Source organism: Bos taurus, chromosome 4, assembly GCF_002263795.3.
Source record: "Bos taurus isolate L1 Dominette 01449 registration number 42190680 breed Hereford chromosome 4, ARS-UCD2.0, whole genome shotgun sequence".
Classification (NCBI taxonomy): domain Eukaryota; kingdom Metazoa; phylum Chordata; class Mammalia; order Artiodactyla; family Bovidae; genus Bos; species Bos taurus.
Window position 1 is genome coordinate 105,206,275 of NC_037331.1, and position 26,746 is coordinate 105,233,020.

Consider the following 26,746-nt stretch of genomic DNA (forward strand, 5'->3'; position numbering starts at 1 on the left):
ACCTGGAATAACAGGCAAATTTGGCCTTGGAATGTGGAATGAAGCAGAGCAAAGACTAATAGAATTTTGCCAAGAAAATGCACTGGTCATAACAAACACCCTCTTCCAACAACACAAGAGAAGACTCTATACATGGACATCACCAGATGGTCAACACCGAAATCAGATTGATTATATTCTTTGCAGCCAAAGATGGAGAAAGTCTATACAGTCAGCAAAAACAAGACCAGGAGCTGACTGTGTCTCAGACCATGAACTCCTTATTGCCAAATTCAGACTTAAATTGAAGAAAGTAGGGAAAACCACTAGACCATTCAGGTATGACCTAAATTAAATCCCTTATGATTATACAGTGGAAGTGAGAAATAGATTTAAGGGCCTAGATCTGATAGATAGAGTGCCTGATGAACTATGGAATGAAGTTTGTGACATTGTCCAGGAGACAGGGATCAAGACCATCCCTGTGGAAAAGAAATGCAAAAAAGCAAAATGGCTGTCTGAGGAGGCCTTACAAATAGCTGTGAAAAGAAGAGAAGCGAAATGCAAAGGAGAAAAGGAAAGATATACCCATTTGAATGCAGAGTTCCAAAGAATAGCAAGAAGAGATAAGAAAGCCTTCTTCAGCGATCAATGCAAAGAAATAGAGGAAAACAACAGAATGGGAAAGACTAGGGATCTCTTCAAGAAAATCAGGGATACCAAAGGAATATTTCATGCAAAGATGGGCTCGATAAAGGACAGAAATGGTATGGACCTAACAGAAGCAGAAGATATTAAGAAGAGGAGGCAAGAACACACAGAAGAACTGTACAAAAAAGATCTTCATGACCCAGATAATCACGATGGTGTGATCACTGACCTAGAGCCAGACATCCTGAAATGTGAAGTGAAGTGGGCCTTAGAAAGCATCACTACAAACAAAGCTAGTGGAGGTGATGGTATTCCAGTTGAGCTAGTCCAAATCCTGAAAGATGATGCTGTGAAAGTGCTGCACTCAATATGCCAGCAAATTTGGAAAACTCAGCAGTGGCCACAGGACTGGAAAAGGTCAGTTTTCATTCCAATCCCAAAGAAAGGCAATGCCAAAGAATGCTCAAACTACCGCACAATTGCACTCATCTCACACGCTAGTAAAGTCATGCTCAAAATTCTCCAAGCCAGGCTTCAGCAATACGTGAACCATGAATTCCTGATGTTCAAGCTGGTTTTAGAAAAGGCAGAGGAACCAGAGATCAAATTGCCAACATCTGCTGGATCATGGAAAAAGCAAGAGAGTTCCAGAAAAACATCTATTTCTGCTTTATTGACTATGCCAAAGCCTTTGACTGTGTGAATCACAATAAACTGTGGAAAATTCTGAAAGAGATGGGAATACCAGACCACCTGATCTGCCTCTTGAGAAATTTGTATGCATGTCAGGAAGCAACAGTTAGAACTGGACATGGAACAACAGACTGATTCCAAATAGGAAAAGGAGTTCGTCAAGGCTGTATATTGTCACCCTGTTTATTTAACTTCTATGCAGAGTACATCATGAGAAACGCTGGACTGGAAGAAACACAAACTGGAATCAAGATTGCCGGGAGAAATATCAATCACCTCAGATATGCAGATGACACCACCCTTATGGCAGAAAGTGAAGAGGAACCAAAAAGCCTCTTGATGAAAATGAAAGAGGAGAGTGAAAAAGTTGGCTTAAAGCTCAACATTCAGAAAGCTAAGATCATGGCATCTGGTCCCATCACTTCATGGGAAATAGATGGGGAAACAGTGGAAACAGTGTCAGACTTTATTTTTCTGGGCTCCAAAATCACTGCAGATGATGACTGCAGCCATGAAATTAAAAGATGCTTACTCCTTGGAAGGAAAGTTATGACCAACCTAGATAGCATATTGAAAAGCCGAGACATTACTTTGCCAACAAAGGTTCATGTAGTCAAGACTATGTGCTGGGAGCCGGCGTGAGGAGCTCCACCTGTGGCAAAGGTCATGAGGAAGGAGGCTCGGCATACGCAAAGGCGGGATCGAGCTTCAGGAGTCCCCCTGGATATTCTTGAGCATCTACCCCCCAAAACCAGAGTCTGCCTGCTTTACTGCTTTGTGCTCTTACCTCTGACTTTACTGGGGGCTGTCCCCCACCACCATCTCGCTCTCTCTGATAAAGAGTTAACTTACAGCTCCAGTTAATAAAGTTCCTGGGCATTAGGAGTGTTTAAATCCAAACCCCTCAGATTGCTCTCTAACTGGCCTGGCAAGTTTACCTGGACTCCTACAGCTATGCATACGATTGTTTACAGTCTCCCAGCCTGGGAAGCTTAAGATATTCAAAAAGCTTAGAGCCTCTCAGAGAATTAGAAACTGTCAGAATAAAACTAGTAAAAGATTTCATTGATGAGCCAATGCTTGCTGCCAAGTTTCCACATCCCCTGTATCGTATCCTTGAATGTGTATTAATTAGTATACTTGGTATGTAGAAAAAATAAGTAGTGGCCTTGGTGTTAGCAACTTTAGACCCTTAAGGTAATCAATTCTTTCCTTTGTTGTAAACCCTCTGCACCTCTGCGCTATAGGAAAGCAACTTTATCTAAGACCTTCGGAGGATGGCGCCAAACCTTAAAATAATTACTCTTAGAGAAAATAAGTCTTATGGTTGACAAACCTTTGTCAAGAGTCATAAAATGTTAATAGGCGTCCTGGCCAGAAGATGATGTAAATCACCTAAACCATTTGTATACGATAAATTTGCAGGAAAGAAACCCTGGTTTTGATAAGGATCAAAGACTGCTGACTTTGCATGATTTCACACCCCCTATTATCCTCTATGTACAACTAAGGGTATAAAAGCCCCTGTTGAAAATAAAGCTACGGGCCTTGCTCACCGAAGCTTGGTCTCCCCATGTTATTCTTTTTCTCAATTTCTGGCTGAAGTTTCCATCTGGAGCGTGGAGGTCCTCTGTGACCATTTATTTGCCTGGGCTTCTAAGACCCATTCGAGAAGGTGCCTAAGGTGGGGCACCTTCCCCTATTAGAGAGGGCGTCTGTGGCCTCCGTGGTCAGAGCTAACCTGATGTCACAGGTTATATTGATTTTCGTGTAAACCAAGCTACTCAGCCTCTTTTCTCCACTGAATTTTCCTGCTGAGCTATCCTCATTCTATTACTCTTTATATCTCTAATGAATATTTAAATAAAGCTATTGTATCCAGTGAAATCACCGACGCCATCTCCTCTTCGAACTCCCTGGATCAGCCGGGGCTGGACCTCAGCAGCTATGGTTTTTCCTGTGGTCATGTATGGATGTGAGAGTTGGACTGTGAAGAAGGCTGAGCGCCGAAGAATTGATGCTTTTGAACTGTGGTGTTGGAGAAGACTCTTGAGAGTCCCTTGGACTGCAAGGAGATCCAACCAGTCCATTCTGAAGGAGATCAGCCCTGGGATTTCTTTGGAAGGAATGATGCTGAAGCTGAAACTCCAGTACTTTGGCCACCTCATGCGAAGATTTGACTCATTGGAAAAGACTGATGCTGGGAGGGATCAGGGGCAGGAGGAGAAGGGGACAACAGAAGATGAGATGGCTGGATGGCATCACTGACTCGATGGATGTAAGTCTGAGTGAACTCCGGGAGTTGGTGATGGACAGGGAGGCCTGGCGTGCTGCGATTCATGGGGTCACAAAGAGTCGGACACGACTGAGCGATGGATCTGATCTGATCTGATCTGAGAGCCAGTTGAGGTGTCTTCTGTTTGTGGGTCACTAGGCTCTGCAGGGCTGAATGGAATCAGGGAGACACAGAAGAGAGCAGGGTCTGGCAATGTTTTGACTGTTTTGATGACAACCAGGACTTGGGGTCTGAGGGGAGGCCAGCTGGGTGTTGAGAAACTTCTTGCCTCTGAGATTTCAAGTTTGCCCATGTCAAACTTTTCCATGTTCTAAACTTGATTAGCCTCGAGAGGAAAAGGGAAAAGTTTCTCTGACTCTCTTTTTACTACTTCTCTTGGGATTCTCTCAACTTAATAGATTTAGTTCCTCAGTGAATCAGTCTCCCTGGGGACAGAGAAGCAAAGTAAAAATGGAGAGAGAGACACAGAGAACCATGGTCGGGTTCTCACAGCACTTTTATCACTTTAGTTTCCCCTAATTTGCTGGTGCGAGGTGTTCCCTCTTTCCCTGAGTGTGGAGAGAGCAGTAGTTTTCTGTGGCCTGCAGACCATGCTCAGCACTCATCACATGAGGGGGCTCCAGGGCTGATCCCAGAGCCATAGAACTTTACAGTCTAGTCCCCTTCTCTGGAGGTGAGTGTCTGCCAGTGGGTCCCCTCTGTGAAGGAGCTAGCAGGAGAGGATTGGGATAGGAAGTTCTGGGCTTTGCTACCATGTAGAAGAAAGACACTTGGAACATGAAGGATGGATTAAGGGCACTGCAAGGTGAACCCGTGTTTCCTTCAGAGCAGAAAGCACATTTTGCTGTTCTGAGTGCTGGTGACAGACACAGCTCTCTGTCATTACCTGAGACCCTGCTCTCTCATCCCTCCCTATTTCTTTTGTGTATGCTTCCTATTCTGTAGGGGATCCCCAGGAAGAGAGGCCACAGACTGACCAGACAAGTCCTCTGTAAAGAGTGAAAGAGAGTCCTATCCTATCAGCAGAAGGAAAAGCAGGTCAGGATGGATACTCTTTGTTCTTTCGTTGACCTGTTTGTGACTCATTCACTGATTTATTTACTGAGTAAACATTAAGAGTACATGTTTACTCTGTGTCATACTTTGTTCTTGGCACCAGAAGTTTGACGATGAATGAAAAAGACAAGCTTCCTTGAGGTACTTCAATTTCAGCTCCTAATGAGAGCTAATAGCTGGAAAATACCGCCTAAAGAGAGGACAGAGTGTGAAGAGGCACATGTGTAGCTTTAGAGATTCTCCAAGTGCCCCAGGGTCAGAGACGTTTGAGCAATGAGCTGTATGTGGTGAGGAAAGGAATCCAGTTAATCTCAGGAGCTCAGAGTGAGCCATTTTGATATTTTCTGACACCTTTCCTTACTTTTTGGACTCAGGAGACTATTGAGAATACAGATGAGTAAATATTCTCTGGGGACCTCCCATACTTCCCCATATTCCTAGGTCCAAGGCTGGTTGAACACAGGGACACATTTCCTATTTGAAAGTCTCTTCTTCCTAGAAATAGAAATTTGAAACCCTAGACAAGCAGAGCATGCTGCCTTACATCATAGCTACTTCCTAGTTCCTGGTTCCAGATTTTGCAGTAGGAATGGCAGTGATGAAAGTTGTCAAGTGGAGTGCCAGTGTCTTCACTTTTCCTGTTTCCCTACACTCTGCAGTCCCTTGTGACAAGAGGAATCATTATCTCTGAGCTAGAAGTCACAAACTGGGAGCTAGTGAGGCTTCTCCTATTGAGGGGGCACATTCACTGTAATGAGCAGAAGAAAGTGACTTTTACCATAAGAATAAGGAGGAAAGTCAGCTCTAGGAAACTGGCTCCCAGAAGTCTGGAAAAGACTCAATAGTTTGTCTCAAAATAGCTCTTATCTTATGACATCATCCTTAGTGGACCCCACCCCCCTGCCTGTCATCCTTCCCAGGAAGGATGATGATACAGGTAACTGAATCGAAAACTTCAACATGAAGATGAGGCAAATGCATCTGTGTTCAAAGGAAACAAAGAGAAGGAACCATGTCTCAGCGAGATTGACTAGGAATACTTTCTTGGAACTGTTCAAATGCAGTAGTTATTTCAGGGCATGGACATAACAGGCCCAGAAGACAGATTAGGACACTCAGGATGGAAGGGGTCATGCTCTAAATGAGTATGCTGTGGCCAGGGAAGTCGATCAGGTGGTCAAGGAAGGGTGCAGGCAGAATGTCTAGTGAATTGAGAGACAAGGGTGACTGCTGGGGTGGGTGTGATCTTACGCAAAGAGTGGTGTTGGTGATTATTTCTTACTTAACTGGACATGCCCACTTATCTTTATATATTATGCATGTCGTTCATAAAACACTTAACATCAACTTTTTACAGGGAATAGTGAAATGTGGACCCTGCTACTCATTCTATGGAGCCTGAGAGCAGGAGGTGATATTTGTCAAACTGTGAATGTGTTTAGTGATTTGAAATTAACGGCATGTTGTCTTTCCTTTGCCCTCTAGATTTCAAAAACAGCAAAAGCACAAAGCCAAATGTTGAAAAATTACTCTAGTGTCACTGAATTTTATCTACTTGGCTTCCCTGGCTCTAAAGAACTACACAGTGTTCTATTTGCAACCTTCTTTTTCTTCTACTCTGTGACATTAATTGGAAACATGGTCATCATCTTGACAGTCTGTGTTGATAAACGTCTTCAGTCCCCCATGTATTTCTTCCTGGGTCACCTGTCTGTCCTAGAGATCCTGATCACATCTGTGGCCGTCCCTCTGATGCTCTGGGGTCTGCTTCTTCCTGGGATGCAGGCAATATCTTTGAGTGCGTGTTGTGTACAATTGTATTTGTACCTGTCTTTGGGAACGTCGGAGTTGTTATTAATAGGAGCAATGGCTGTGGACCGTTACGTGGCCGTTTGTAACCCTCTGCGGTACACCAGCATTATGAACAGCCACACCTGTCTCTGGGTGGTAATTGTGTCCTGGGTGTTTGGCTTCCTGTTTCAAATCTGGCCAGCCTATGCCACGTTTCATCTTACTTTCTGCAAATCAAATGTGCTAGACCATTTTTACTGTGACCGAGGGCAACTGCTCAAACTATCCTGTGACAACAGTCTTTTCACAGAGTTTATTCTGTTTTTAATGGCTGTTTTCATTATTGTTGGTTCGATGATCCCTACAATTGTCTCCTACACCTACATCGTATCCACCATCCTCAAGATCCCCACTGCTTCCGGCCGCAGGAAAGCCTTCTCTACGTGTGCCTCCCACTTCACCTTTGTTGTCATCGGCTATGGCAGCTGCTTGTTCCTCTTTGTGAAACCCAAGCAAACGCAGGCCGCTGAGTACAACAGGGTAGCGTCACTGATGGTTTTAGTGGTGAACCCTTTTCTGAACCCTTTTATCTTCACTCTCCGGAATGACAAATTCATAGAGGCCTTTCGAAATGTCATGAAACGCTGCTATCAACTCCTGAAGGATTAGCTGTGTCCCGAGGATGGACTCATTACCTTGGGCCTGAGTAAGCTGAAAGCACTGATTAAAATCTGAAATAATCATTTTCATCTGCAAACTGTTTGTGATCTACAATTTAACTTTTAAATACTGACATTGCTTCAATTGATAAGTGAGTCATTCGTATATGGTAGATTGTTATTTTTTAAGTGCTTATATTCATTAATACATATGAAAATGCTTCTCACAAAATAAATTTAAGAACTGTAAATATACAAGTTATTAACAACACTGAGATGTTTGAAAGGGAAAAGCATTCAAAATGTTGTTCATTGTCTTACAGCTGACCTAAGTGTTTGATTCTGGGTGCTGGGTCATCCTCCCCTACATTGTTCTGTGATTTTCTGGTTTTCTCACTGCTGGAAGTTCCCTGTATTACTTCCGTGAGTGATACCAAGTCCAACTTCAGGGATCAACGTTATTGAGGCTTCTGCTCCAAGGTTCAACAGTGACAGTGACTTCCTGTAGATTATCTCGACCAGCAATTGTGTTCATCCTCTCCTGGCACTTTCTTTCCTCCTTCCCCTCTGTAGCTCTCTTTCTGTGGTTCCAGGTCTTTGATTCATTTCTGGGTTCTTCTTTTCCTTTTCCCCTCACACACCCCAAGTTTACCACACTATTTTCCAGCTTCCCACAAATTTGTCTTTCTTCCTTCTCTCCAGCATTGCCATTCTCATCATTCCTCTAATCAGCATGTTGGTTCCTAGCTGATCCCCTGTTTCTTATGTCATTAGCACAATTTTATCAGCATCTTTTTTACAGCATCTTTGTAATAACAAAATATTGATAACTAATATCAATAGTGACTGGTTAAATAAATTATGTTTTGTCTGTATAATAAAATATCTATCTATAAAGATTAAAGAAGCTCTTTCTTAAATGATTAGAAACAATCTTTGGTCTATATTGTAAAGTGAGAAAAGTAAAGTACATTGAATTTATTACTCATCCTTTTGTGTTAGGAAGGAATAGGAATGCATATAGATTCATATTTGCTTATATTTTCATATGAGCACCATCAGAAAAACCTAATAGATGGTTTCCAGTTGGATTATAGTAGTGAGAATTGGCAGATAGAATGAGGAGGGGATCAAGACTTTTCACTCTATGCCCTTCAATATTTTTGTTATTTTTGTAATCATACATATGTATGCCTATGAAAAAGTTAATAAATGCATTTCTCTTACGTCTTAAGACATGTACTAATTGAATTTCTTACCCTTGTATGGGTGCACATATTTGTGTAAGTATACCCCCCAGTTGGAATTGTATATTTTAAATGTGTGAGCTTTATGGTATGTGAATTATATCTTTGTAAAATTGGCAAATATTGTACGTTAGATGGTGGAAAAGTACTATGAGGAAAAGTGAAATAGGAATGAAAGGAACTATCTGTTGGGAAAGTGCTGAAATTTTAAATAAGGTTGTTAGGAAAAGTTTGAAAGAGGTGAAGTAGTGAGTCATATAGACATTAGTTAAAGAACATTCCAGGCATGCAAACAATAAGCAAAGAGAACCCAGGGAGGGCATAAGCAACATGCTGGAATGGAGTAAGCCAAGATGAGTAAGAGAAAATGAAATCAGAGAGGTAATGGAGATTTAGATCATGTAGAGCCTTGTAAGTCTCTTAAAGACGTTTGGTTTTTTTTAGGAGTGAAGGGGAAAACTATTGCAGGGTATTGAAGAATAGTGACAGAATCTGCCTAATACTTTAACAAGATTATTCTGACTCCTGGGTAGGCAATCAATTGAAGGGCAGGAAGAAAGAAGGAGGGAGATCCACTAACTTTTGCTGTATAAGGCACACACACAGAGCTCCAGTGACTTACAACAGTAAGCTTCTAATTTCATGCATTAGGGTTTCAGCTTCTCAAGGCTCGGCTTAGCTGGTGGCTCTGCTAATCAGGAGGGCTTATCTATGAGTCTAAGAATTGGATGGTAGTCAGCTGGTTTATGGCTGGCTCTCCACTGATGTTGCAACTGGGGTATCTTTCCTCTTTCTGGGCCCAGCAGACTCACCTGGGCATGTTTTTCCTATAATGATGGCAGAACACAAGAAAGCCCAGGTGAAAACACTAGCGGCCTCTTAGGACCTGGGCTCAGATCTGGCATACTGAATCTTCAGTCTCATTGCATTGTTCAAAGCCAGTTACATGGGAAAAAATCCAGAATCAAAGTGTGGATAATGTGCTGCTGGAGGACATGAGGTGAGGCAGAGGTTTACCAAGATGTCCTTAATGTTTCTCTTGGCTTGACTAAACTTAAGCTGGGCTTATTCCTGACTCTAGGCCCCTGGCATTTGCATTAGAACACTTGGAATTGTAAAATCTTTTTCTGTTCCTTTGAGATGTAAACTATTTAAAAAACCTGCTGCCAGTTTTATATCCCAAGGAGGATTTTCTTGGGACTTGGGAGCCACACCTTTGAAACATGATCATCAAGGAAGAAAGTGCCCTTATTCCCAGTCTCTGTTGGAGGGGATGAGCCTGACTTTGATGGATACCAGATAGCAAGCAGAGATGGACTCATCACAGAAGAACACCTTTTACAAACGCAGGAAAACTCAGTGTGCTCAACATGTATTGATCAACCTCTCCTGGCTAAAGTCCTTCAGTACTTTTCCAGTAGTTCATTTCTGTGGTTTCAAACTCTCTCACTCTTTGAGTGAAGATAGTGCAGGCATGGGTTCCCTTTCCTGTTGTGATAACCTTGAATAGTCTTCTTTGCCTATTTAATGTTGTCCAGGGCAAGTTTTGCTTTGACAGGGATGAAGAGAGTGAATATTTTAAATGATTGTCTAATTAGCCATAGAGACTTTTACAATAACCTAGGCAACAGGTGATAATCATTTGGATGAAGGTGATGGCAGTAAAGTCTGTTTCTGAAGACTATATTTTATACATAACTAATCTAATATAATATCATCTTATTTATATCAATCTATAGAAAACAGCATTTGTTTGGATTTGATATGAAAAAAGAGATGAGTTAGTGACTATACATTTTTTTGGGGGGGGTCTAAAAAGCTAGAAGAATAAAATTGTATTAACTGAGATGAAATTCTGTTAACTGAGATGGTACCATGGAATGAGCCAGTTTAGGGGGAATATCAAGAGCTCGATTATGAACAAATTAAGTGTGAGATGTCTAATATTAAATGTCTACGAGAACATGTTGAGGGGGCAGACATAATACCCTGGAGTTCAGGGAACTTCAGGCTGTATACATAAATTTGAGAGTGAATGTTCAGTTCAGTTCAGTTCAGTTGCTCAGTCATGTCTGACTCTTTGCTACCCCATGGACTGCAGCACACCAAGCTTCCCTGTCCATCACCAATCCTGGGAGCTTGCTCAAACTCATGTCCATTGAGTTGGTGATGCCATCCAACCATCTCATCCTCTGTCGTCCCCTTCTCCTCCTGCATTCAATCTTTCCCAGCATCAGGGTCTTTTCCAATGAGTCAGTTCTCATCAGGTGGCCAAAGCATTGGAACTTCAGCTTCAACATCAGTCCTTCCAGTGAATATTCAGGACTGATTTCCTTCAGGATTGACTGGTTTGATCTCCTTGTAGTCCAAGGGACTCTCAAGAGTCTTCTCCAGCACCACAGTTCATAAACATCAACTCTTCCATGAACCCAGGGATGGAACCCAGGTCTCCAGCAGGTGAATTCTTTAACAGCTGAGCCACAAGGGAAGTCAAAGAATACTGGAGTGGGTAGCCTATCCCTTCTACAGTGGATCTTCCTGATCCAGGAATTGAACCAGCGTCTCCTGCTCTACAGGTGGATTCTTTACCAACTGAGCTATCAGGGAAGTCCAAGAGTGAGTGTAGGTGGTATTGAAAGCTATGAGAATAACTGATTGGCCAAGGGGTGAAGCACAGATAAAGAGAATAATAATGCATATGACTGGGCCCTGAGTTTTCAATATTTAGGGACCAACTAATGAATAGGAGTCAGTGAGGGAGACTGGGTAACGGCCAGCACAACGGTAGGTAAACCAGAAGAGTGACGTCTTGATATACTACGTCATACTGTCCTGAGAGGTCGAGTAAGATGACCACTGGATTTCACTATGTGTAGGTTATTGATGACTTTGATGATCTCACAAGAGAAGTTCTCATAACACTTTCTTGATAGCTCTAAAACTCAGGGAATATCATAAAAATCTTCTGTATTTTCAGCTTCTTCTTTGAATGTTATCTAGGTCTTTGTGCTGTACTTGACACGTACTTCCTCTAAGGATGCTGTGCACCCAGAGGTCCCCTGAAGTTATATGCACATAGAAGAAGATCTTGTATGTACGAAGGGTGGGAGTGCCTTGTAAATGAAGCAGTGTGATTGATTCAGTTCTTTGTACCTGCAGTTGAGAGACATTGACCATGAACTGTAGCTTTGGAGATATTCAAATACCTCTGCTGCCTCAGACTCATGGCTGGTAGTGAAGATGGTCTGAAGGAAGTTTGAGGACCCACTGCAGGAGACTTTGGTGAATCCTAAATCACCACATCAGTCAGAGGTGAGGGGAATGTAGAGGAGAGCTAAGACTTCTACTGCATTGTTACTTGGTCTGTGCTATGAGAAACTCAGCAGGTGAAGTAGGACTAACCTGAAGACAAAGGCTTCTGGAAGTGGGGGGTTGGCAGCAGGGACAATGGGCAAAGGCTGCCTATACCTGATGCCTTCAGTCATCCATCCATCCATCCATCCATGTTGATTTGTCAACATTGAGGACAAGAGGATCAGTGACTTTACTCATGGGACCAGTAGGTCACACAGACAGGAAGAGGAATTTGTGTGTAAGCCAGAGACAAGGAAAGCATGGCATTGATGTCCAGGGGGCTACAGAAATGTTGAGCCACCTTTCCCTGACTTGGGCATGTTTTTATTCCCATATTGTAAAGGAATAGACAGGTTGTGAGAAATGGTGTCTTGCCTACATTCAGCTTCTTGCAAATTAAAGAGCCACTTCTTGGATGAAGATCTCAACTTAAAATCTTCCACAGTGTGTGTCCCTCATTGTGTATTGCTGTTGAAATACACACACAGTGTGGATATTATTTCATATATATCTAAAAGGGTTTTGTGAGCCAGGTATTACTGCTTCAGGTAATAGGTAAGGGAATCAAGGCACAGAATGAGTAAGAAATCCATACGGATTCACATATCATATTGGATGCAGAATCAAAACTCTAATCCAATAGTTTATTAAATTTCCATTGCTTTTTAAAAAAATAATACCACTGCTTCCCGATAAGGCTACAGTTACTTACTCTTCTAAGGATTCAGGAACCCTCCCCCCAATCTCCAGTGAAAGTGAAAGTCACTCAGTCATGTCTGACTCTTTGGGCCCCAATGGACTGTAGCCTGCCAGTTTCCTCTGTCCATGGAATTCTTCAGGCAAAAATACTGGAGTGGGTTGCCATTTCCTTCTCCAGGGAATCTTCCTGACCCAGGGATCGAACCTGGGGCTTGTACATGCAGCTGGATTCTTTACTGTCTGAGCTACCAGGGAAGCCCATTCTCTAGTAATGAACTTAAACCAAAGTCCACATATTTGCTTCCAGCTCCCCTCACCAACAGCCCCATCCCAGCTCCCTATGGTTAGAACTTGTGCGGAAGTACCGCCTCATCTTGGGGAAAAATTGAGCCACCCACCAGGGAAACCACTCAGTGTCTACATTTTCTGACTATAAAAGCCTGTGACTTATTCTGTCATAAAACAGGAAGTGTGGCAACCTCAGTTCTCCCTTTGCCAAACAGAAGGGTTGTGGTTTTCCTTTTGCTGTCTGAATCCTGGGGCTTACCTTAGCTCAGAATTCTGTTCATTCTTTCCTTTACCACACTTTCAACCTCCGCCTTCCTTCCCTGTAGCACTTGCTTGTCATGGACACCATCAGAGAGCTTGTATCTCCATTGAGTTCTAATATCATTCCAACATCCACTCCACCAAGATGCAAATTGTTGGGCTGGCCAAAAATTCATTTGGGATAAACTCTGAATGAAAACTTTTTGGCCAGCCCAATGCTTCTAATAACTTCCTTTAAGCAAGTTCTAACACATAATGTATTAATCTCATTTTTAAACATTGTAAGTGGCCATGCTAATTAATCCCAAACTGGGAAGCATAGGAATATAGAAACAGAGCTTAGTGTTGTAATAAAATATAAAACTGTCATCAATTTAATCCGACATACATAAAGTGATGTTCACAATCATTGTAGTACATTTTTATTAGACATAAATGGTGATCTCTTTACTTGGGTGACTATAATTTCTAGTAGTTTTATGCAGACTTCCCTTATAGCTTCAGTCAGTCAGTTCATCACTCAGTTGTGTCTGACTCTTTGCGACCCCATGGACTGCAGCACGCCAGGCTTCCGGGTCCATCACCAGCTCCTGGAGCTTGCTCAAACTCATGTCCATTGAGTCAGTGATGCCATCCAACCATCTCATCCTCTGTTGTCCCCTTCTCCTCCTGCCTCAATCTTTCCCAGTATCAGGGTCTTTTCCAATGAGTCTGTTCTTATGGCTTAATTCTTGTTAAATTAAAACACATACGTATTTCTTTTCTCTTTCCCACGTCCTGAGAAGGGTCTGTAGATGATGTCTTCCTGCAAGTACAGAGGACAGACAGGATGCCCACAAGACTTTTCTACCTTTTTCTTGCCTTTCTTTCAGTATGGCCAAATGAGCTCTTTTTCCTCCTGCATATGGCTTTCCTGTGTCCCTGGAGTTCCCTTTCTACCAAATGCCCACAACTTGCCTCCATCCAATGTCTCCTTGAGCAGTCCTCCCCTTTTTCTACTCTGTGGTCAGCTGGACCAGTCCTGGGTCAGTGTGGTACCAACCAGTGCTGGTGTCTTTGGGGTGAGTAGATTGTACCTGGCAGCATGATCTGTCTACAACTGCAGGCAGGAATATATTATGACTACTGGGACTCAAGGAACTATACCAAATTCTTAATATACACTCAACCAACAGGTCATCAAAACCCATTAAAATGGAGATTCAGGCCAAGACCAAGGAAATATTTAGCTTATTTCTTTAGGACTTTGCTGAAGAACAGAGATTCGGTTCTCTGAAGTGTGATCATCCTGGGTGTTAAGTAGTCTTCAGAGAGGTTTCCTAGCAGATTCCTCCCCTGCCCAGCTCCCTCTCCATTCTCATGAACAGTAGTATCTCTGGTCCTAGCTTAGCTTTCAAGACCATTCCTAGGCCTGGCCTCAAAGCAGATTGAAGAGGGCCTCTGCTGTCCCTCCCCAGGTAGGCTGGAGAGTATGAGAACAGGGGTCTCTTGGGAACAAAAGTGAGCTCCAGAAGCTGAGTTTATCCCTCTTCCACTCTTGCTATTCTTTAAATAACGTTCACACCTGCTCAGTCTGCAGTTTCTCCCTGGTAGTATGGTCATGTGCTCTGAGAACAAAACAAAGCCTGTTGATCAGTCAGAAATCCTTGGTTCTATAGAAGCAGACCTCATCTCTGTATCAACCAGTTGTCTCCATCAAACTGAGTCTGTCTCCTGGTAACATTAATAGTATCCAGTCCCCCAAAGTGGAATGCAGAAGCTGATTTCCCCCAATAGCCAAGGACCTCTAGTAGTAGCCAGATGGATAAAGAGGTCATTTGATCAGTTGACCCGTGTAGATCCAAAGCCATGGGTGTGACTCTCACAGGAAATAGGGTCTTGGGGAGTTGCTGATTCAAAATGAGGAGCTTGCCTCAGCTGTGCATCTGCAAGTATATTTGTGGAGGGCCTGGTACTTTGGCACTGAGGAGCTATTAGGGGGTTTTCCAGTGACCTGTGGAAGACCAACATAGAAATTTGATGTTTTGTATCTCCCAGATCAGTCCCAATTGCCAATATGCTGTTTTGCTGTCTCTGTTGTATATTTGTTGTTCTTGTCGGAGGCCACAGAGAACTTCATCATTGGGCCTTCTTCTCACAGATCCATCGGTAGGTGATGTCACATGAAACAGCATCATATGTCTTTGTTAGGCCTATGGTCACGCAGTGGAAATTCTGACCCTGATTGGTAATGCTAGTTGAGAAAAGAAAGCATGGTTAAGGCCTGTCTTTTCAGCCCTGCCTTTTCCTGGTTCTGGCACCCCCTCAGCATGCCCATGGAGAAGGAAATGGCAACCCACTCCAGTATTCTTGCCTGGAGAGTCCTAGGGACAGAGGAGCATGGTGGGCTGCCGTCTATGGGGTCTCACAGAGTCGGACACGACTGAAGCGACTTAGCAGCAGCAGCATCCCCAAATCCAGCTCAAAAACTGATGCTTTCCCGTTAGCTCTCCTGTGAGCTTTTACGGACTCATTGTCTTGGATTAACTCACTCTGTTTGGTTAGAAACACCTCATGGGCTGTTTGTCCCCTTTTCTCCCAGACATAATGTTTTAGTGCTGGAGGCCCTATGTTTTCAACAGGAGGCCCAAGAGGAGAAGGAGGAAGGAGATATCTCTTCCTTTCCTGGACACCAGCTGGCTTTATGAAAAACTTGGTTAGTCTTTTCATACCTCTTTTAACTGTCTTTCAGTCTGACAGGACAGAGTGTGGTTTCATGGGAAGGTCATAAGTTTTGGAGCCAAGTGGCTGCAGGGTCGAACTGCAGCTCTACCACACCCTGGCTTTGTGATATTCAACACATTTCTAAGTCTCTCGTCCTCAATTCAGCTGTCTGTTAAGTGGGAATCAACAAAAGCTTTTCCTAATAGCATCATTGCGAATGCTACCAGGAATGATGTGTAAAGTGCTTAGCAGGGGCTATGTTTACTTACTCCTCTCTGCGAGCAGCTGGTTCCAGTCTGGGGAACTGACTTGCTTTCTATCTGACTCACCATTTTCATAGGTCCACTGGGAGTGTCATGTTCCCCACCATGGCTATGGCCATGGAATAATACATAGGACATAGATCTTTGGAGTTAAAGTTTAGTAGCTTTAAGGCATAGACAACTTATTTATAATAACCCTTCTTTAGACAGAGAAGCCACATCTGGGGAACTTGTAAGAACTTAGTTAAAAAAATGTGATGTCTGGGTTAAAAGATAATTATGAGATATATCAAACATGATATGTATGTGGATTTGCTTGGATCTCGATTTGAACAAAATAATTTGTTGAATGAACAGTTCTCTCTATGCAGAAATATTTGATATTTTCCATAGTAAAAAAATTTACCCTAAAAATGTGTCTCTGGGGATAAGTGGGTTGGAATACAGGAGAGGAAGAGAACATGCAGCTAAGTGTCAGCCTTTGTGCTGTTCCAGGGCAAACCCACTGAGTCTTGGGTCTAGTCTCTAGAAGCAGCTAAGATCCCAGAAAAATGTGAGCTGTCCACGTACTTGCCGTTAAACTTAGCGTTGTTGATCCAGTGCCACGTTTTCTCTACAGGCTGGTATAATAAGCCAATAAAATACTTCTCAGCACCAGTTATGTCCTGGAGAAATTTCTAGAAATTAAAAAGAGATAAAACAATCAGCAAAAAGTTCTTTTCTGCTGCTTCCTTTGTGCCAATGGACTCATGATTATATCTGATTCTGGGAACAAGTAAAGGACTCCAGGACTGGCTATCCCTGGCACTACCCACCAGCCCTAGAGAAGTGATTCTCATTTTACCCAGAGCATCAAAATCATGTGGAGGTCTTGTGAAAACATAGATTGCTGGGCTCTGGTTTAGTAAGTCTGGTGTAAGGGACCAAGAATTTGCATTCCTAGCAAATTCCCAGGTGATGCTGATGCTTTGAAAATCAAGGAGGAGGGGACTATGCCATTTAAAAAAGGATAATTTCAAATACAACTTTCTTTGATCTACTCTGCATAAGAATGTTTTCATTGCCAGAAGTTTTACCTTCCAAATAAGACTGGATCATCTTGGAGAAGGAAATGGCAACCCACTCCAGTATTCTTGCCTGGAGAATCCTGTGGACAGAGGAGCCTGACGGGCTGCTGTTCATGGGGTCGCACAGAGTCAGACAGGACTGAAGCGACTTAGCATGCATGTATACATTGGAAAAGGAAATGGCAACCCACTCCAGTATTCTTGCCTGGAGAAACCCAGAGACGGAGGAGCCTGGTGGGCTGCCGTCTATGGGGTCACACAGAGTCGGACACGACCTAAGTGACTTAGCAGCAGCAGCAGCAAGACTGGATCAAATAAATTCCTTGAATACTTGGCAAGGGAAAACAGGGAGATTTGAAAGTATGTTGCCAAAGCCGATAATGCCATGAGAAATAATCAGTTGCCAACAAAGTTGTGTCTAGTCAAGGCTATGGTTTTTCCAGTAGTCATGTATGGATGTGAGAGCTGGACTATAAAGAAAGCTGAGCACTGAAGAATTGATGCTTTTGAACTGTGGTGTTGGAGAAGACTTTTGAGAGTTCCTTGGACTGCAAGGAGATCCAACCAGTCCATCCTAACGGAGATCAGTCTTGAGTGTTCATCGGAAGGACTGATGTTGAAACTGAAACTCCAATACTTTGGCCACCTGATGCGAAGAACTGACTCATTGGAAAAGACTCTGACGCTGGGAAAGGTTGAGGGCAGGAAGAGAAGGGGATGACAGAGGATTAGACGGTTGGATGGCATCACTGACTCAAAGGACATGAGTTTGGGTAAACTCCAGGAGTTGGTGATGGACAGGGAGGCCTGGCGTGCTGCAGTCCACAAGGTCGCAAAAAGTTGGGCACAACTGAGCGACTGAACTGAACTGAACTGACTGAGTGCCTGCTAAAATGACACTGACCTTAGACACCTTACTTTCTGCATTAAATTAATGGGTCACTAATCACTCTGGCCAGAAACCTGGGAGTCCCCTGGACTCTCCTGTATTCTTCACATTCCTCCCATTATCAGTGGCTATCCAAGCCCACTTAAGTATTCTCTCCATCCCCATGGTTATTGCCTTTATTCCTCCTTTCCTAATATTTTTCTTCCATGAAATACTTCATTATTTTTAAAGCTTGATTACTATATTTACTCATTTAGGAAACTTTTTTTTTTAGTATCTGTTGTGTGCCAGGCATTGTATTAGGTTGGAGATACAGAAATAAATTTGCTTCTTAAAAAAAAAAATATATATATATATATATATATTATCTATGTATAGAACAGTCTTTTGGACTCTTTGGGAGAGGGCGAGGGTGGGATGATTTGGGAGAATGGCATTGAAACATGATGCTCGGGGCTGGTGCACTGGGATGACCCAGAGGGATGGTACGGGGAGGGAGGGTGGAAGTGGGGTCCAGGATGGGGAACATGTGTACACCCATCGTGGATTCATGTTGATGTATGGCAAAACCAATACAATATTGTAAAGTAATTAGCCTCCAATTAAATAAATAAATTTATATTAAAAATATATATGATCTAAAATGGGTTGGCAAGATATGGGCAGTGGGTCAAATTCAGACCGGAGCAAATTTTTATAAACAAGGTTTTAATGGAACAGGCCGTGGCAATTTGATACATATGGTGTATAGCTGCTTTTGAACGATGATGGCACTATTAAGGAGTTGTGACAGAGAACATAGGACCTGAAAAGTGTAAAATATATACCATCTATGTTTTAAAAAATGTCTGCTGACCCATGGTCTAAAACAAGGGTTCTTAACCCTTCTTTCTCTTGCTGGAAGCAGGGATGGTTTCTACAGGGATCTATAAAACCGCTGGAATGTCATTAAAAATATTGTGCTTATGTAATGTTTCTGGAAAGAAATGAATAGATTTCATCACGATTTTTAAAGCCTCAGTTATCCCAACATGTTGAAAATCCACAGATCTAATAAGAGAAGGTAGATGAGTTGACCAGCATAGTAGGGTATCCCAGGTGTAATGCTTTTAGGAAATCTGTATTAGATATGGACCAGGAGGGCTTCCCCCGTGGCTCAGAGGTAAAGAATCCACCTGCAATGCAGGAGCCACAGGAGATGCGGGTTGGATCCTTGGGTCAGGAAGATCCCCTGGAGGAGGGCATGGCAACCCACTCCACTATTCTTGCCTGGAGAATCCCATGGACAGAGGGGCCTGGCGGGCTGCAGTCCATGGGGTCTCATAGAGTCATATGTGACTGAAGCAACTTAGCACGCATGCATGCCCAGGGAGAAAGGAGGAAGTGAATAATTCTACCTGGATTTCGGGGTCTATATAAAGGCTGTAGATGAGGTAATATGTGAGATGGATTTGGGGAGATAGTTATTGTAAGGCAAGTGCTAGGAGCGGGGTGTGTGTGGGGGAGTGGGGGGTGGGGGGTTGTCGTGGGGTGGTCAGGATTGGACTTCCTGGAAAAGGAAGCATTAGATCACAGGCAGACTGCAGAGTGTGCATGCGTGCTCAGTCGCTTCAGTTGTGTCCGACTTTTTGTGACCAACCCCATTGGCCGTAGCCTGTCAGGCTCCTCTGTCCATTGGATTCTCCAGGCAAGAATACTGGAGGAGGTTTCCATTTCCTCCTTCAGGGGATCTTCCCAACCCAGGGATGAAGCCCGCTCCTCTTCGTTTCCTGCTTTGGCAGACGGGTTCTTTACCACTAGCGCCACAGGCTGGAGCATCTGTGGAACTACAAGATGCTGAATTCTATTGGTGCAGAAATAGGAGGGAGGTGGGTTCAGAGACAGGATTGGAGAGAAGGCAGAGGCTGGACCATACAAGGCTTGCATGTCATGTTAGGGAAACTGGGCTTTAACTCACTTCATTTTGGAAAATGGCACAGTTTAGAGCCTTAGAGCAATTAGTAAGTCAGATCTGTGGAGGATAGGTAAGAAGCGGCAAAACTAGGGGCAAGGAAAGAAATTAGAAGAATCCCAAAGGAATCCAGGGGAGAGCTGAATGATTTGCTGTGGAGATAGCAGGGAAAGAACTTAGCAGCTAATTTAGGAGGGACGCAGAAAGGCGAAGTGCCAGAAAACTGTCAGTGTTCCATTTCGGTTGACATGATGACTCACCAGTATTGGGATACAAGAGTAGGAGCAGTTGGAGTAAAATACATTTGATTTCGTTTCAAGCATGGTATGTTTGTCATGGTTTTGAGACATCAAAGTGGAATGTGATACTCTTCCTGGTCTAGGGAAGGAAACTGAAGATATGGATATGAGAGTCATTAGCAAGCCATTGATGTGATGAGCTTGTTCTGGGGTTAGCATGAGTGTAAGTGTAACTGGCAGACAATGCCAAGGATGGCTTTTGAGATGCATCAACTCTTCAGGGTTTAGTAGAGGAAAAGAGGTTATGGACTTCCTTTCCCATTCTCCTCTTTTCTTCTTTCCTTTTTCTCTTTTCTGCACTCTGTCTTGTTCTTGGTTTTCTACTTTAAGGCATTTTTCTCTTCCCACTTGAGTCCTTAGCTCTAGAGGAGCTGTATCATCACCATCCCTGATCACTGTTGGGCACCTACTACTGAGATTCACAGAGACGCTCTCATAAACTCTTCACCACTACGGGACTTTTTAGAGGAAGTGTGAAGGGAAGAGCGGAAAGAAGCTAGAATACTGTGTGCAGCACAATGTCTAGTGCTCAGTGAATACTTAGGGTTTGAAGGAGAAGCAACTGCAAATAAAATTATGGCCTAAAATTCAGTTGCTCAGTCATGTCTGACTCTTTGCAACCCCATGGGCTGTAGCCCACCAGGCTCCTGTGTCCATGGGGATTCTCCAGGCAAGAATACTGGAGTGGGTTGCCATTTCCTTCTCCAGGGGATCTTCCCAACCCAGGGATCGAACCCACAGCTCTTGGTTCTGTCTCCTGCATCAGTAGGCAGATTTTTTTACCACTAGTACCACATGGGAAGACCTAAAATTGATTAGAGTGTGGGTTTTGGACTTAGAGAAATCTCAATTCAATTCCATGTGCTATCATTTATTAGGTATATGACCTTGATCAAATTATTTTCCTGTGCCCAAATTTTTTATATTTAAATTTTATTCTATTTATTTAAGCATGAAAATTCACTTCTTAAAATTTAATTTTTATTGGACTGTAGGTGGTTTCCTAGTTTTCCCATATATAAAATATGAAGAACTATAACTCCTCAGAATTGTTATTATGAAAAAGAGATAATAAAGCTTTTTTATACACTGTGAGCTATTTTTACTCTCATAATTGCACACTGCAACCCCAATTCTATGACTTGATTCTTTGTTTTGCATATTACTAATTTTGTTATTTAAAAACTTCCTTACTTATTAGGCTGATTGGGATCAAACATTAACAGCTCACGTCTGTGAAGAATTCCATAGTTTTAAAAGCTTTATACACATCAGCTCATTTAGTCATTCCCTGTATTTTATTTTATTTTTTTTAATTTATTTTATTTTATTTTTTAACTTTACAATATTGTATTGGTTTTACCATATATCAACATGATTCCCTGTATTTTAAATGTCCTGGCCCCTCCCCAACACACTGCTCACGGAAGAGACCATAGAATGCGGATTTCATTAGCTCAGATGGGTCCGAGGAACACACCCCACTGCTGTTGAGAAGAGCTTCCCACCCCATGTCCATCCCAACACCCATCCCCTGCTCCACAAATCAAATTGCCCCATCAACTCAACTCCACCCACTGAGGCTGGTGAAGGGGATGCTGCTTTTCTGTACCATTCCATGGGCTTACCAGTTTCTCTGGCGTGTTGACAATGGCCAACGTGGATCCTTTTTCCTTGCAAAAGTTCATGCTCTTGTTCCAAGACGATTCCGATTTGGACAAGAAAAAACATCTTCCCTGATGAAAATCCCACCCCTTGGGGCAGACTACAGAAATCGAAGAAAAGAGAGGGTGAGATTAGTGAGATTTTGGATGTGCACCTTGGGAATGAATCATAAGACAGTAGGATGTGGGTTTCTTTATAATTATTATATCAATACAATTCTCTTCAATCCAAGAAGAAATTTCATTCACTTTAGCCCCAGTTTCCCTGTCTGTAACATGAAGGAAATGATGATAAGGTCATTATGGCCCTATTGAGGCAAACAGTTTCATAAGAAAGGAGACAATGGGGAAAGTCTTTAAGAATTCACTACCTAAGAACCTGGAGGTGGAGAGGGCTATAAGCTTGCACTGTACCTGTTCCGTAGCTCTCTGTTGGAGTGAAGCTGACAGTGCCATTCCCCAAAATCTGTGGGACTGAAATGAAAAGAAAACCTGAAGATAGCTGGATGATGGGTGTGACACACAAATGTCACAGCAGATGTCCAGAATGGACAGTGGAATTAACAAGGGACTCTTTGCCACTCTGTGTTGGAATTTTTCAGGTTTTTTCCCTTTGGAACATCCATCCAACTACTACTATTATTTGACCTGCCTCAGGTGTCTTCTTGGTGTCTCATATATACCTTTGACGGGGTTCCCAGGTGGCTCTAGTGGTAAAGAACCTGCCTGATAATGCAGGAGATATAAGAGATGCAAGTTAGATCCCTGGATTTGGAAGATGCTCTGGAGGAGGGCATGGCAAGCCACTCCAGTATTCTTGCCTAGAGAATCCCCATGGACAGAGGAGCCTGGTGGGCTACAATCCATAGGGTTGCAAAGAGTTGGACACGACTGAAATGACTTGGCACACACTCACATATACTTTTGACAGTGTGAAATGCCAAGAAAAAGAGCAGGAGAAAGGAAGAGGAATAGATGCATTCAGTACCAGAAAGGAAACCTCCCTGTTCTTTCTCATCTATACCTTGTACAGTGTTTTCCCCAAAGAGCTGTTTGGAGTGCTTCTCCCCAGGCTCCACAGAGCACCTTTGCTGCTCTCTCCATTGCTGGTGCCTTAAACCCTATGTGAAAACCCATAGTCCTGATGGGCAGCTCTTGACTCTCTCTCATCAGCAATTATCAGCTCTAAGGACTGTGCTAACTGGAACAAGATTCAGAACTAGAAGATGTTGGCAGACAAGGAGGCAGATGGACATTCTAGAGGTTTCTCTTTTATTTTTTGGCTATGCCACATGGCATATGGGATCTTATTTCCTTGACCAGGGGTTGAATCCATGCACCCCCTCAGCAGAAGCACAGAGTCTTAACCACTGGACTGCCAGGGGAGTCCCCAGAGATTTCCTGTGGGCAGAGAAGAGTCCATTCATCTCTTTATATTAACATAAAAGGAGAATCAGTAGGCCTCCAAGAGGCCTCATTATTTTTGGGGAACACTGGCTGTTGGAGCGTGTAGTTACAGTGGCTCCAGAGGTCAGTCAGACTTTTCCTTAATGGACCAGTTGTTTGTCCATGGTGGTTGAAGACCAGTTTAATTTACCCAGATGCCAGTTAGCTACTTACAATCATATATAAAACATGCAAGTTAGCATTCACTTTTTATTTCAGTCCCCTGCTCAAAGGCTCTTTGTAATATAGCAAAACCTGGTTTTCATTAGAATCGACTTGGGGATTATAACTGAACAGAACTGTATATGTATTTCATGAGCATTTCAGCGTTTCCTCCTTTTGGCTCACTGTACTTACTGGGTGCCTCAGTTGCTACAAAAATGAAGAAGAAATTATCTTTCTGATAAAGATGTGGTTAGTAGTAGGTTTGTCTTAAGAGCAAGTGAGAAGGAGATCCTTGGAAAAGCTTCAAAAGGAGGTGGGGTTCATAAGGAGAGCCATGCCTGACATGTCTTTATCCCCCATAGCTTCTGGCACTGGACTTTGTGCTTTGTAGATGATAGTTGACTAATTTCTCCTGTTTTCAATCTCCTTCTGTGTTTGGTCTAGCATACTGCTTGGCACCAAAAAAAGGCGTTGAATATAATTTTTGATGGTTTTTGTGGGGCATGGGTTTCTTTAAACAATTCTTTAAATGACAAGGTTTATAAAGTACTTTCACATCACATTACACTAGTTATACACAAACCATCCTCATTCCAAAGAGGAAAACAGGATCTGAAACTTCACCAAGTCTAGTCTTGGTTTCTCATCTCTAAAAGTAAGAAAATAAATTGGAAGATATTTGTTTTTCTGGGTGTGCTGCATTTATTTTACTTTTCCAGCTTTATTGAGATATTCACACATAACATTGTATAAGTTTAAATATACAACATGATGATCTCATACATGTACTTATTGCAAAATTATCAACACGATAAGGTCAGTTAACTCCTCCATCACCTCGCATAATCATCTTTTTTGTGTGTCGGGAGAACATTGAGCATCTACTCTTCTAGCAACTTCCTTGCATACAATACACTGTTAGTACTTACAGTCACTATGTGGTACATAGGAGTTTTGGAACTCATTCATCTTATAACAATTAGCAGCTTTTTATGAACTCATTCTACAGAAGAATGTCTAGGGGAAGGAGGCTTTGAGAAAGGTCTCTAAGACTTAAGCACAGAGGAACCTGGAGAGGGGAGAGGAGGTTATTTTCATGTACATTACCTGTTGCAGAGCTCTCTGTGGGAATGAAGATGGCATTATTTTCACCAAAAATCTGTGGGACTGCAAAGAAAATCAGCTGTTGACTCAGCCTCAAAGGTGGCTGTGCAGTGAGTGTTACAGACAGACGTTACTGTGGGGCTGGTGGGACATAGCGCCTATCAGTGGGACAGGTTGAGCTCGCTGGCTCAGGTCAGCCAAGATGGGCATATGTTTCCTGTGGATATATTCACGCATTCTCATCCTGCTCTCTTATGTGGTAGAAACTGCACCTTGAGATTGGGCCATATGGTCGATATCTCTTACCCAACTGTTGCCTCCAAATCATATTTCCTTCCTCATTTATCTTCCCCATAGGCTTCTGAGGCTGGAGAAGATTTTACTTGCTGCAACTGTGGTAAAATCTTTTGATATGAGTCCTCTTTTTCTGAACATTTGGATGAATTAGTCTCTGTGTACATAAAGGAAAATATCTTGCCCAGTAAAACCCCATTAACCCTTAATGTAGCTCCAGGTGGCAGGACCTACCTGCTAATGCAAGGGATTTAAAAGACCTGAGTTAGATTCCTGGGTTGGGAAGATCCCCTGGAGGAGGGCATTGGAGAGGCAATCCACTCCAATATTCTTGCTGGAGAATCCCCACGAACAGAGGAGTCTGGTGGGTCACAGTCCATGGGGTTGCAAAGAGTCAGACACAACTGAAGTGACTTAGCATGTCCCACAGCTTATCATTGGGTTGGACTGGAGCTGTATTTTCAAATTAGCAACTATAACAAGCACTGCAGAGTACTTCAGTTCAGATTACCCAATGAATACTCTAGTGGCAAAAATTTTGTGTGGAAGTCTAATCATCAGACGCTGCTCTGTTTTGTATCTCCAAGGTAGACCAAGGAACCCTGTTCATTGTGTGTCTGGGAATGAGAAGGGCCATCAATTTCCCTCAGCTGGAAAGTCTTGAGCATTTAACCTTTATATTCAACCCTGCATCCTAAGGGAAGAGTCAAGAAGAGTACGATCTTAGTTGTGGTAAGAGGTTGATCAGATACTCACAATAAAGCAGAAATAAGGTCATTCCAACAATCTTAAGCACCACTACTATAAGCGCAGAGATTATCATATGCCAGTTCATGATGCAGGAGATGAGGAGGCCTGTGGGCATGAGGGCAGAATGTCACCATCAGAATCTGGGGCAAGGCTTCTTTCCAGCGGGGGGCGTGCCAGACTCTCAGAGCACCCCTTAGGGGCTGGGAAGCCGGGCATGACATTGATAGGTGCAAGGAGGAGACCCAGCATATACCCAGAAGACAGGGAGGAGCTTGTGCTCCTTGTGAACCTTTGAACTTGGTGTGCTGCCTCTCCTCCGCCATCCCTAGCTCTCGGCCTCAATCCTGTTCCCATCTATGGCTCTTAAACTCTGTCTGATGAATAAATCCTCTGCTGGACTTTGAGAACCCTTAACCTTGAAATGAACCTTGCTCCCCGGGCCTTTCATTTGTAGTCTTGGCTATACAGTCTAAGCTCTCAGAAGTCACTGTCTTCAAAAAATTATGCCAGGAGTCCGACAGACAGGACAAGTGTCCCTGAGGTCCTTGGCTGGGGAGCAGAGCCAACAATCTGTATAGAGAGGACACGCAGAGACTCACCTGATGTCTCCCTGGAAGGCTGGTCTGGTCTGCAGGTGGGGATCTTTCCCAGTGGCCTTGTGCTTGGTGTGGCGGGTGGAGGCCCTTTCAGTGAGAATAGGCTCCTTGTGTGTGGGCAGTGTCCTTCCTTCCTCACATAGTCTCTGTCTCACCAGCATCCCTGAGCAAACACTTCTTCCTGTTCAGTGTTCTTGGCCAAGGAGCGGGAGGGGCTAGGAGGGGAAGGGAGTAGCCTCTGAAAGAGGAAGTTCCCCGCCAAAGGGGTTCTCATAGAGGGGAATGATTGTAGAATTATTTAGGAAATGGAATATCTTAATACCGACTTGTTCTGTGTGTCTGAATCTCCTTGAAATAGAGTGGAAAGAAAATGTAGTAAAATGTTAACAGATACGAGTCTGGGTGAAGAGTGTCTGTGAATTATTTATTTGAACTTTCTTTACAACATGTCTGCAAATCTGAAATTGTCAAAATAGAAAAATTTTAAGAAAAGAAATTCATCTGAAGTCGTTATTTTTAATAAGGAGGTCCTCATATGTCCCATTGGTTCCATAACTGCAACCCAGGTCTCTGCTCAGTCC

The 26,746-nt window shown here is 43.0% G+C and overlaps 2 protein-coding genes across 5 annotated transcripts; one reads left to right on the forward strand and one right to left on the reverse strand.

Moving 5' to 3' along the window:
• Nucleotides 1-6,190: 6,190 nt before the first annotated feature.
• OR9A7 (olfactory receptor family 9 subfamily A member 7) lies at nucleotides 6,191-7,135 on the forward strand. The gene has a single exon (NM_001390011.1). The coding sequence runs from the start codon at nucleotides 6,191-6,193 to the stop codon at nucleotides 7,133-7,135; it is 945 nt and encodes a 314-aa protein (NP_001376940.1).
• Nucleotides 7,136-13,313: 6,178 nt separating this feature from the next.
• Nucleotides 13,314-26,362, reverse strand: CLEC5A (C-type lectin domain containing 5A). Of its 4 annotated transcripts, none has more exons than XM_005205880.5 (7): nucleotides 26,169-26,362; nucleotides 25,576-25,674; nucleotides 24,529-24,588; nucleotides 22,225-22,284; nucleotides 21,775-21,911; nucleotides 16,511-16,617; nucleotides 13,314-15,207 (listed from the first exon to the last, which is right to left on the reverse strand). In XM_005205880.5, exons 2-7 carry the CDS (start codon nucleotides 25,652-25,654, stop codon nucleotides 15,093-15,095), a joined length of 558 nt encoding a protein of 185 aa, XP_005205937.1. In that variant the 5' UTR covers nucleotides 25,655-25,674; nucleotides 26,169-26,362; the 3' UTR covers nucleotides 13,314-15,092. The 4 variants fall into 4 exon arrangements, with proteins under 4 accessions (XP_005205937.1, XP_059741723.1, XP_010802884.1 ...); XM_059885740.1 differs by lacking the exon at nucleotides 26,169-26,362 and adding an exon at nucleotides 24,832-24,976 and having other exon boundaries at nucleotides 25,576-25,666; XM_010804582.4 differs by lacking the exon at nucleotides 24,529-24,588 and having other exon boundaries at nucleotides 26,169-26,360.
• Between the last annotated feature and the right edge of the window lie 384 nt (nucleotides 26,363-26,746).